The sequence below is a fragment of the Galeopterus variegatus genome, unplaced genomic scaffold (assembly GCF_000696425.1).
Source record: "Galeopterus variegatus unplaced genomic scaffold, G_variegatus-3.0.2 Scaffold7044, whole genome shotgun sequence".
NCBI classification, from domain to species: domain Eukaryota; kingdom Metazoa; phylum Chordata; class Mammalia; order Dermoptera; family Cynocephalidae; genus Galeopterus; species Galeopterus variegatus.
The window spans coordinates 1857-14356 of NW_007733155.1; the positions used below are offsets into that span (position 1 = coordinate 1857).

The 12500-nt window shown below is 56.0% G+C and overlaps 1 protein-coding gene across 1 annotated transcript in view; it reads right to left on the reverse strand.

Annotated features, from left to right (window-relative positions):
* Window positions 1-777: 777 nt before the first annotated feature.
* The window catches only part of LOC103607015 (rho guanine nucleotide exchange factor 7-like), an 80759-nt gene continuing 69036 nt past the window's right edge, over window positions 778-12500 (reverse strand). Inside the window, exon 7 of the mRNA XM_008591568.1 lies at window positions 778-1131. Coding sequence (XP_008589790.1) covers window positions 778-1131 — 354 coding nt within the window. The remainder of the gene's footprint in view (window positions 1132-12500) is intronic.

Sequence of the window (12500 nt, forward strand, 5' to 3'; positions counted from 1 at the left end):
ACGGGCTTGTTTACTGCGGAGAAGAACCCGGAAGGGTGCCATATTGCTAGGGAATGCTTTTCCCCCTCCGCTCGAGTGCCCACGGCATCCTTACATTCGAGTGCCTACAGTATCCGTACATTATCCTTACAAACCCAACTATCCATCAATAGAATAAAAGATAAATAATTTGTGGTGTATTCATCAAACAGAACACTGCTCAGCAACACAGAAAGAATGAAGTACTGACACACACACTAGCGTGGGTGCGTCTCACAGTACATGAAGTTCAAGAACAGAAAAGGCCATCAGCTTGTGACAGAAGTCAGGACAGTGGTCACTCGGGGAGGGGACCGCACAAGGGCACTTCAGGAGAGTGGGCACGTAGGCATGCACGTGTGTAAACAATTCACGGAGCTGCACGCTTCAGGGAGATGCGGTCCATGCACCTCACTGTTGTATGTTACATATTCTCTGTCCCTGCCTCCTCCGACGCTCCTGCCTCTCTCTTATAAAGACCTGTGTGACACGTGGGGCCCAGGAGGACCATCTCCCCACCTCAGATCTTTGACTTAATCCCACTTGCAAGGTCTCCTTTGCCACATTAGGTGACATATCCACGGGCTCCTGGGATAGACAGTGGACACCTTTGGGGCTGTTCTTGTTTCTCACACCTAATGACTTTTGCTCCACTCTTTAGGTTGCTTAGAAAGACCAAGCTGAGTAACAAAATAACCCACCAAACAAACCTCCCAGGGAAGGGCCACCAGTGGCCAGTCAAGGTGTCGCCTGATGCCCTCATCGCGGATGTGCCGTTCCTAGTTGGGCTGACTTCTGGTCCCCTTCTGCTCGCCCAGAGGTAGGTACACATGGCACCAACAGGTGGCCGGGGAGCCCGCAGCCCCCAAGCCTCAGGCGCTCTTCCTTGAGGTGGGGGTTGTAACCAGCTGCTCCCCTGGGATAGCTGTGAAGACTCAGGACGATGAGCGTGGAAGCCCTGCTCAGATCCTGGCTGTCACAGAGGAGCCCGTCGCGGGTCTGCCAGGGTCCGGGCAGGTGCTGCCGAGCTGCGCGGGCTTTCTCAGGGCTGCTCCCAGGAATTCGCAGGAGCGAGACGAGGAGGAGCCAGTCCCCATCCTGAGAGCCTCTAGTCTGTCAGGGAAAGGCCCCCACTGGAAGACACAACCCCACTCTGCGGAGGAACCCTCCCCTCCCCCATGTGACCGGGTGAGTCACTTCTCTCTGGGGGCCCTCAGTTTCCTCATCCATAAAATGGGACCAAAACACACACCTGGAATCCCTGCAGTCGGGAGGAAAGCCTAGTTCCTGGTACTTTTCATTCCTGAATATTTATTTGTTCAACAGAACCAGAACCCTGCCAGGCACGGCCGGTGGAAGTTAAGCCCCTTCCAGCGACCTCCTGGACCCCCACACCCTCGGCATGCTGCCCACCTCCCCCTCCGCTTCTGGCTGAGGAGGGGGACGTGAGCTGAGGACTCATCTCCCGTCCCCTGGCTGGCCATGAGAAGGGGACCCCTCAGAGGGGTCTAATCTGTCAGCCTTGGAGAAGCTGAGGGACAGTGTGGGCTTTGAAGCACTGAGTTCCAAGCCTGTCTGCCTCCTGCTGGCTGTGTGACCTTGGACTGGGACTGGGACTTGCCCATCCTGGGGGGAGGGCACTTGGTGTGATGACAGGACCAAGGCCTGAGGCAGGCGCCCCTAGGAGAGGTGGCCGGAGAGTCCTGGGTGAGGCAGGGTGGGAACTTGAGGGACCCCAGGAAGCAGGGGAGGAAAGAAGCTTCCAGCGTGGGGTGCCTGTTGAAATGCACATTCCCAGGCTCTGGCCAGGAGTGTGAGAATCTCTGGCAGGGCACAGGGACCTGGATTTGCTCCAGGTCACACAGAGGACCAGAGTGGTGCTGTGTAATTCATTCACCGCTGAGTGCCTACTGTGTGCGGAGACTGGAGAAACCTCAGAGCCCACCTGGCTTGGAAGGCAGCCTGGTGGGTAAGGCAGGTGGATAAGGTGGGGGGCTGGTGAGGGTCGGCCAGCATCTCCCGTGCACCACTCCAGCAAGCACTCTGTGGTTGGGCTGCCCCAAGGTAGGGAAGGGGTGGGCAGCCTGGTGGGTAAGGCAGGTGGATAAGGTGGGGGGCTGGTGAGGGTCGGCCAGCGTCTCCCGTGCACCACTCCAGCAAGCACTCTGTGGTTGGGCTGCCCCAAGGTAGGGAAGGGGTCTTGGCGACTCCTGGGGATCAAAGGTGGGATCCCCCAAGATCACCAGTGTCCTCAGACCTGACCCATCCTCAGGCCCTGCCCCGTACAGCCTGCAGGATCCAGGCTGGGGGGTGGGGGGGACCAAGCACACCCCCAGCATTGAGGAAGGTCCCTTGTGCTTTAACTCCACGGTTCCCTCTTCCTGGCACCCCCTGGCTTTCCTAGGAGATACTCACACACTGTCAAATCCATTTCTTTCTGGGTTTTCATGTTTTTGAAGTTGGGACAGATTTCACAGGCTGCTGGTGTCTCAGCCTAACTGGCTATGTTTCTTCATTCCAAGTGGGATGCACACTTGTGGGGCTCTCCAAAGTTGACGGTGTCATGTGGTTGGTGAAATGTGACGTCATCTGCTCTTGACACCTCCCCCCCAGCATCCTCCTGTGTCCAGGCCTTCAGCCTCACTTGAGCCGCTGCTATGTGGAGGTGCATGGGGAGGTGGCGGTGACAAACTTGCCCCTGCAGAGCTCTCAGTGTCGGTGTCTGTCATGCCCTACTCCAAGCATGTGAAAATGACCCATTTTTACCTCTCCCTGTGTTACCAGCTGAATCGTGTCTCCCCAAATTTATATGTTGACACCCTGACCCCTGCACCTGTGAGTGTGACTATGTTTGGGGACAGAGCCTTTAAAGAGGTGACTAAGGTAAAATGAGGTCACTAGGGGGCCCTGATCCAACAGGGCTGGTGTCTCTATAAGAAGAGATCAGGAGACAGACACACAGAGGGACAACCGTGTGAGACACAGGGAGAAGACGCCGTCTGCACACCAATGAGCGGCTTTGGGAGGAGCTGCCCTGCCACACCTGGATCTCGGACTTCCAGACTCCAGAGCTGTGGACAGTAAATGTGCATTGTTCTGGCTGCCCAGTCAGTACAGCTGTGATGATGGCCGAGCAGGCAGCATGCCCTGGAAGACGTGCCCTGGAGGAGGAGAGAGTGAGCATCAGGGCTGTGGACCCCACAGGTATTTACTGCTCTGACCACAACTCAGGGAATGACACATGTCGGGATGGAGACAGCTGGACATCAGTGAGGGACATAACTGCCCCACCTCAGCCACAGCTGGTCCAGGCCAGATACCCTGAACTCTGGATGGGGCACCACCTGCCTGCCCTGCCCAGCAACGGGGAGCCACCTGCTCTGACTGCAGCCTCTGCTCCTGTTGGCTTGGCTAGGTAAGCCAACAGATGTCCTTGCTCAGAGTCCCCAGGGTGCCATGCTGAGGGCCTGGGCTGACCTATCTAGATGGCCTCTGCTGTGATGTGGCCCCTGCTGCTTGGAGGGAGAGACCAGGGCATGAGCGGTGGGACTTGCCAGAGGTCCCACAGAAAGCAGGACCATGCTGAGTACCCGGCTCCACAGCCAGTCCCGGAGCTGCCTGAACCTCTGTGCCTTTCCACCCCACCCAGAGGTGCGCTTGGATTTGCTGCTGCTTTGGGGCAGTCCTGTGGAGAGCTGCCCCTGTTGGCCTGCTGGGCTTCTTTGGTGACGCTGTGAGGGGCTAGGGGCTGAATATTACCTGGTAGGCAGGCCACTGGCTGCTCAGAGCCTTTCTTTCCTATCCTGGAAATGGGGCTCTGTGCTGGGTGATTTCTGGCGGCCTCCCCAGAGAGCAGTGACAGGCCGTGAGTCTGAGCTGCTTCCATGTCTGAGCCTAAGTGTGCACCGCGGAGCACGGCACTCGCGGGACTGGGCTGTCCATGCAGGCGGGCGGATGACGGGTGCAGGACTTGGTTACCGGTGCCTTCCCAACCGCTCTGGCCCTGTCTCCTCCCTCCAAAATGGGAATGAAACTGTTGCTTGCATCCTAAGGTCCTTAAGGAGAGTGGACAACACAGTCCAAATGAAACGCTCAATTTAAATTGTTATAATTATTGGACAGATGGTACAGGCTGCTCATAAAGGAAGAGGGAGAAAGCAGGGGAGTGGGTAAGAGCCCTGGTCCTGCTCACACACTGAGCCCTGGTCCTGCTCACACACTGAGCCCTGACCCTGCTCACACACTGAGCCCTGACCCTGCTCACACACTGAGCCCTGACCCTGCTCACACACTGAGCCCTGACCCTGCTCACACACTGAGCCCTGACCCTGCTCACACACTGAGCCCTGACCCTGCTCACACACTGAGCCCTGACCCTGCTCACACACTGAGCCCTGACCCTGCTCACACACTGAGCCCTGACCCTGCTCACACACTGAGCCCTGACCCTGCTCACACACTGAGCCCTGACCCTGCTCACACACTGAGCCCTGACCCTGCTCACACACTGAGCCCTGACCCTGCTCACACACTGAGCCCTGACCCTGCTCACACACTGAGCCCTGACCCTGCTCACACACTGAGCCCTGACCCTGCTCACACACTGAGCCCTGACCCTGCTCACACACTGAGCCCTGACCCTGCTCACACACTGAGCCCTGACACTGGTCACTCACCGATCCCCGATCCTGGTCAAGCACTGATCCCTGATCCTGGTCACACACTGATCCCCGATCCTGGTCGCACACTGAACCCTGATCTGAGTTGCATACTGATCCCTGACCCCATTTTCCTCTTGCTGTGCATCCCTGTAGGATGGGAGAGAAACGTGGAGGGGTTAGGCAGGCTGTCAGAACGCCTAAACTTGCTGAGAGGGGCAGGAGTGGAGGTCACAGGTCTCAATAAATAGCCCTCTGCCCTGTTTTCCAGGTCCCCCAGGCCAGCAAATACTCATTAAAAAATCATATGCTTTCAACTGACCTGGCTTCCAAGAGAGCCTGTCTTCCTGCAGGACCTCCTGCTGCAACACGAGTCTCTGCAACAGTGCAGCATGCTGCAGTGCCAGCTGGAGGCTGCTGGCCCTTGGCGTCTAGGGTGTTATGCTTAGCACATAGCAGTGGGGCTCAGCCCCAGGAACACTCAAGAGCTGCAGCATTAGGAGTCAGGAGCTGGGTCCCATTGCGATACTGATTTGCTTGTGACCTTAGGCATGGCACTTCCCTTCTCTGGGCCCCACCTCCAGCCAGAAGGATTCCAGGAGAGCATGGACATGAATGTGGGACATGCAGGAGACGTGGATGTAGCTGCCCTGTGTCCTTGCTGCTTGTCCAGGGTGCTACATTCTGACCGCTGCCCAGGAGAGTTGGCCACCTGCTGGCCTCCAGGGGCTAGTACAATTAGGTGGCCAGGGCTAAACCTGTTACTGATGCCAGGACTGAGGCAGGCACCTCTGGAAATCTAAACCATTGCTTTTGGGGCCTTAACCTTTACCTGCATTCTGAGGCTCAACCTTCCTAACATCTCAAAGAACCTGGGATCATGTTTTGGGATCACCACTTCAGGTGAGCGGAAGTCCCCAAGGGGTTGTCACCCACCTGCTACCTCCTTGCCTGACATGCAAATGGGCTGCTGTAAGTTGAGCCCAAAGACCACTGGCACATGGAAACTCTGTGGAGGTCTGGGCCAGCATGGGGGTGAGGGGCAGCCATCCACACGGGCACAGGTGCACCCCTATACACCACGTGCGCTACCACTGGGCAGCAGGGTGGGTGCAGGCAAGGCCAGGCTGCCTGGGCACCCCCAGCTCATGCAGCTCCAGGCAAGACACCATTCCCCCAGGGCTGGGCCCTGGAAGATTCTCTCCTGGGGGCGGAAGTGCCAGCCCTGACCAGAATCTCAGCTCCTAGGAACTGCACTCCACTTGGCTCCAAGAACACCCTGGAACAAGATCAAGGGAGCCTGGACATCAGGGCAGAGGCACGAAGCCTCCCTCTCCCCTCACTGCCTCCGGGCCCTGGTCAGTAGCCTCGGGCAGCTTCTGAAGCCTCACTGGAGTTGCTGCCTCCTAACTGCATGCTCTCTCCCCAGAGATCTGAATCCCTGAACAGAAACTGCTCCAGTTCTCTCCAGGGAAACCCCTTGGACACGCATCTGTGAACAGCAGATTCACGGAAATTTCTGTGGTGAGACGCTGAAGGACTTCACCATCTGTGAGACATCATCAGCCTCCCCAAGGGGGTGCTCTGTGGCTCCCTTCCTCCTCCCCTCGGCAAAGTGTACACAGGGCTCCTTCACTTTCTGTAGCCCTGGGGCTGGGCTGGGCTGGGGGTCCCCTCGAGCCCGGAGCACACACCAGGACTGCCTCCTAACAAAGCCAGGCTCTCCTCAGCTGGTCCCCTCACTCCAGCAAATGAGGGCACAATGCTGGGCTGGTCGCACTCCAGCAGCAGGGAAGGCTGGCATTGCTGGATACTACAGCAACCCCAGCTGTCCCTCAAGCATGCATGGGCTCTTGAGATTAAATGGCCCTTCTAACCAGCATGGTCTGGGAACAATAGCTCCAGGATCAACCTGCTGAGACTGGACAGTTCTTCCACCTGTGATCCGGGTAGGTCCTCTGGCCATAAGGAACTGGACACTGCAAAGGTACTTTGCTCACTGGCACAGCTGCTGCATAAATGCTAGTTGATGGACAGGCCACTGACTGTCACCATCTGGAGCTCAGGCGGGCCATTTGTAGAGAAGGGCTCTCCCACTTGCAGGGGACCTTCTAACTCACCTCCCAGCTGGAGCTCCTCAGGGGCTTCACAGCCATTCCCATGGGGATGGGTGGTCATCAAAAGAGGTTCCCACGAAAGTCTCAGCCCTCCATCTGCACAATCTGCCACCTGATCTGGCTCCCTGTGGGAAGATGCACCTGGGCCCGGAATGGCCCTCGGTGAGTACATCTCCAGGCACTGAGATCCCTGAGGCCTGTGTCCCAGCACCTGGTGGAGCACACGGTCAGTGTGAGGATGTGCGAGGGGAGCTCCAGGCCCCTCCTGCCCACTTTCCCTTGCCCAGCAGGCCATAGGCTGCCCTCAGCCCAGGGGCCCGGACACAGCAGGCCCTAGGGTGCCTCATACACTACAGCTTCCGTCAGCCCAGCAGGCAGGAAGAGGCTGCTCAGCCGCTCCTCCACGCAGGCTGTTGCTAGTCGTGGTGGTGTGAGCTGGCCAGTGAACGAGTTCTGCAGAGAGGCTGACTGACCCCAGCAAACTCCAAACAGGGAGGTCTCTGGAGGCCATGAAGGGCCAGGGACCCGAGCATTGGTACAATATTATTGCATTCCGAGGCAAACTGTGTGCAGTTGCAGGATATGGCTCAGAACTCTTTCTAATAAGCAGTTTTAACCTAAATCGCTGAAGTATACTGTGTATGAATACGTGCTTGTTGCAAAGTCAAACAACACAGATACGCAGAGTTCAAGAAGCCAACGCTTCCCTTCAAGCCACCTCCCCTGAGCCTCCCTTCTCCTTCACCAAATTCACTCATTCCACACATTCTTAACTGGGCAATGGCGGTGAACTGGCTGTTAATGAACACAACGGTCACTGTCCCGGCCTCCTGGAGCTGGCAGCCCAGCGGGTGACGGTGGAAAGCCAGCTGCTCATAACCGAGTATGTAAGTGCCTGCTGAGAGAGGCAAGGTGTGGGATATGTATGGCTGGGGGTGACCCCAGGCCTGGGGCTCCCCCAATGCTTCTGCAGGAGGAGGGCCTCTGGGTTAGGCACTAGAGGCTCAGCAGAAGTGGACCAGGCACAGGTGGGTGGGGGGTGATGGTCGGTGGGGCTGGAGCTCAGAGTGCGGGCAGCTGGACTGTGGGGGTGAGGGTGTCTGGTGGGTGGACAGGGCCAGGCCATGTGTGAGAGTGGGGCGGAAGCTGAGCTCAGGGTATGGGGCCATTCCGGACTCTGCACTCGGGATGCAATACTGGATCTGCCTTCTATAAGAAGGATGGCTACAGGGTGGACAGGGGCCCGAGGACATCAGTGGGGCATCCAACCAGGGGAGGGAAGGCGGGCACTCTCTGGGCCTGCCGTGTTGTGACCTGGGTGACTACGGGCTGTGAGTGTCTTCTCAGGTGCTTAGGAACCTGCTATTTCCGATGGATCTGACGCTCTTGGTGGCCCCTCCACTGACCTCACCTCTGGTGGCAGCAGGCGGTTCTTGCAAACGCAGACTCGGGTTTATTCCCAGCCTGTCCTCTCTGCCCCAGGAAGCAGCCCTTGTTCAGGGGCAGGGCCTCCTGTGTGTTTGTGGTGGGCCGTGGGAGGCATTCTGTGGACTTCTCAAGGCCTTGGCACAGTCTAGCCGCACAGCCCCCAGCAGGGGCATAGAGAGAGCTTCTCATCCTGGCTCCCTCTGTCCCTGCCTCACTGGCCCAAATGATCTCCCCTCTCCCCCAAATCCGTGTCTCAGGCTCTGCTTGGGAGGGGGCCAATGGCTGCCTGTGAGACAATGGCTGCCTGCTCTGTCCCCTTTTCACTTTTTCCTACTATAAGAACATGGTCACGTACATACACATTGCATCTCAGAGTCTTCCCTCCAGTAAATTTCTCCAATTGGGATTACTGGGTCAAAGGCTAGGGACAGTTTAAAGCTCTGGGCGCATATTGGCTCACTGCCTTCTAGAAGATTCCACAGCCATCTTCAGTTTACCTCAGAGCTGGCTCCCATCCTCAAGAAGGCATATAAATATGGTGGCTGAAGGGCGTCCCCTTGTCTGAGTTTTTATCACTAGTGACAATGAATGCACAAAAACATAAAGCTCATTTCTATCTCTTTGTTCATAAACCAGAAGTCCCTACTTCCTATTATTTTTTCTTCATGACAATTTTAACAATTACTTTTGTATGATCTTTTCATATATTTTCCTGTTTTCCTTATAGTTTTAAATTTGTTCATGCATAAGGTTGGCATTTTTATGATCACATCTATCAAACCCTTCCTTTCATGCTCAGAAAGTCCTTCCCCCAAACGGGAATGACACTGAACAGTTTTCCAGTGAACTCTTTGATCCATCTGGGTCCTGATTACATTTGGAAACGATTCACTGGTTGTGACAGACTGTGGGGAGCTGGCCTCGGCCTTGACGGTCTCTCCTCTCAGTCCAGCCTGTCGTGTCCACAAGGGCTGGCAGAGAGGAAGGTTGGGGATAGTGTTTGCGTCTCTGCCCAGACATAGCACTTCTCTGGGTCTGAGCTCGTCCACAGGAGGACGTGCCCTCCCGGGTGCCAGGCGCTGGGGTGTGGGGTGGAGAAGGTGGACGGCCCTGCCCCCCCAGCCACGCTCACAGCCCCTGCCTGACTTCACTTTCTGACTAAAGCGTGTTTGTGTAAAATGAAGCTGGAAAGATGTGTCCTTGGCATGAAAGGCTAAAATAGCCCCAGAAAGGTCAGAAGCAGGCAAATGGGTAGAGCTGAAAACCACACATTCTCAGAACGCGTCTCAACTGTCCTGAGCACTGCAACTGTGGCCGTGTCAATCCATCACCGTTTTCCTTTATGGAACTTGACCACTGCCCCTCTTGCGAGTGGACAAGACAGCACTGTCCTTAGGAGCCAGAGCAAGTCAAGGCTTAAAGTTCCACTCTCTGCATCAGCCCTGACTGCAGACCCCAGCCAACCTCCTCCCCTGAGAGCTGGACCCCTTGCAGGCTCTCTTGGAGGCCTGGCTCAAGGGACACCATTGAGGAGAGCAGACAGGAAGGGGACTGTGCCAGGCACAGTGGGTTCCAGGGAATCTCACAGGCTAAACATCTTGCCACCTCTCGTCAGACTGTGTGATTCTCCTACTTGGATAATGTTCCCTGTACCCTGCCTGGAGCACCCAGGGATGAGCATTGCCCCCACCCTCAAGGAGCTCACACAAGCAGGCCACTGGGCCGGGTGACAGGTGCTGGGACGCAGTGAGTCCAGGAGCCGACGTGGTGAGAAATGATTCATGGAAAGGATAGTGCTCTGACACCGAGGGCCAATTGGAAAATCAGGCACAAACTCCAGGACACAGTGGCAAGGGGCAGCCCCCAAATGCCTCCAGGAGGAGCTGCCTGTCTTTGTATCTCCACATCCAAATCCGGGCTGGATGTGTCTCATTGGTCATCCAGGGGGTGTCTGGCCTGCATACCTTCTGCAGAAGGTGTGTACTTCGTTTCCCACAGAAACTCCTGTGGTGGGGATGCCCTTGAGTTAGGAAGGGGGTTCAGATGCTGGGGAGCTGGAAGAAACCACAAGCCCCACCACAGCAGCTGACCCAGCCTGGACTGGCCTCAGGGCAGCAAGGGTGGGACTGCGCCCCTCCCTCGTGCTCTCTAGTAGAACAGTCTGTGCTGTTAGAGGAATTTCTTTTTCTTTCCAAAGAGAATTAAAATTCTCTTGTTCCATTTCACACTCTCTCTCTCCTCTCCACCAGAAACAACTCAAAACCGTAGTAAAGCAAACTTGGAAGTGCGGTTGGAGTTTCACTGACCGAGTATGTGAGTTAGAGGACACAATGTCTTTGTTACATTGTGGCCTTCTGTCCGGGCACAGGACAAGTCTCTGTGCCACGGTGTCCCAAGGTGCAGCAGCAAACTTGCAGGGGTGCGGTGAAGAATGTATTTCTAAAGGGAGCACACCTGACATTTGTCGGACACCGCACCTCATGCACAACCTAGCTAGACAGAGTTAACACTTTTCAACAGGAAACCATGCTCCATTCCTTTACGCAGGGGCGTGTCTTCACCAAGTATCGTATGAAGATGAATGTGGAAAAAGGAATGTCCAGTGTGGTCTGAGAACTGAAGAGCTATGCAGCTCTCCACAGTGCACTTGCCGTTATTTAACAGTGAAACAATATTTTTCTTTCAAGGTATCTACGCTGTTCTTCACATGGCAATGGTATGTTAGGACACACTCACCTGTAAAACTGGCTCTAGCTACCTAAGAAACAGAGCTGTGAGGAGCTGCTTCTGCCTAGTGGTGCCGTGACTGCTCCTCAGCAAACACGAGCACTGCCACCTGGAAACGCTGGGATGCTTGTGCTCTTTGGGAGGGTTCAGGGTCTGTGGGGACAGATAGCAGGGGCCTGACCTAGTATGGGATCGGTGAGGGTCTCCCCAGGGGACTGAGGCTGCAGCTGAGTCAGGGAAAGCACTCCAGGCTTCTGGCTTTGTAGCGGGTGGTGCAGGGGGCGAGTCTGTAAGCGGTACTTTGGGAAGATTAGCCTGGAGTGGGAAATGCAGAAGCTGACCGAGGGGCTGCAGGACAGGACCCCATTTCAGACCAGACAGCATCACTCCCCAGGTGCGGGATGCAGCCTTCCCAGCTGGACACTGTGCTGTCTGAAGGCTCCTGCCTTACTCATGTCCGGCCTGGCCCGACAGCCTGAGAGGAATGCGTGTTTGGACAAAATCAACTGCAACCAAATGTCCAAGAAGGGCTGGTCGCTGTGCACTGACCTGGCTCCGCGCAGCCCCGCAGCACCCACACGTCCTGCCATGCCACAGTCCACTCAGGTCCGCGTGGCCTAGAGACGCAGTGGCTATGGCAACACCAGGCCCTGGTTTCTTCGGGATGGGGAGAGGGTCCCAGGTGGTGAGCATTTGTTCAGATGGTGGCAATAAGGTGCCTAACCTGTCCTTAGTCTCCACAAGATTGATGACGGGCTGACGCAGGCGGAAAGTTGATCTGGAGCTGGGGGCTCCCCTGGAACCCTCTGCACCCTTCCAGGCAGGACTCCTGTCCCCCCCAACCTCCCCCACACACCGCCCCTCACAGAGGAGCAACTGGCCAATGTGATGACAGTAGAGGACAGTCGGCTTCAATACCTTTTCATCCATATTTAGAGACAGGTAAAAATGACTGTCCAGCCACGAGAATCTAGTCACCCAAAATCACCTCTCAGGGAACCACCCGTGTACCAGGGTGCGAGTCTATGGATCCAGGACAGTCTCTGTCCAGCGCACTAGAGCGTAATGGATTCTTGAACACGCTGCCCCACCCCTGCTGATTACAAAAGAAATACAGTAATATGCACCACTGTTGTCTCGAACCAGGCGAGAGAGAGAGAGAGAGAGACAGAGAGAGACAGAGAGACAGAGAGACAGAGAGAGAGAGAGAGACAGAGAGACAGACAGTGAGAGAGACAGAGAGATGGAGAGAGAGAGACAGAGAGCGATGGAGAGAGAGACAGAGTGAGAGAGACAGAGGGACAGAGAGAGAGACAGAGAGAGACAGAGAGAGACAGAGAGATGGAGAGAGAGAGACAGAGAGACAGAGAGAGACAGAGAGAGACAGAGAGAGACAGAGAGAGACAGAGAGAGACAGAGAGAGACAGAGAGAGACAGAGAGAGACAGAGAGAGACAGAGAGAGACAGAGAGAGACAGAGAGAGACAGAGAGAGACAGAGAGAGACAGAGAGAGACAGAGAGAGACAGAGAGAGACAGAGAGAGACAGAGAGA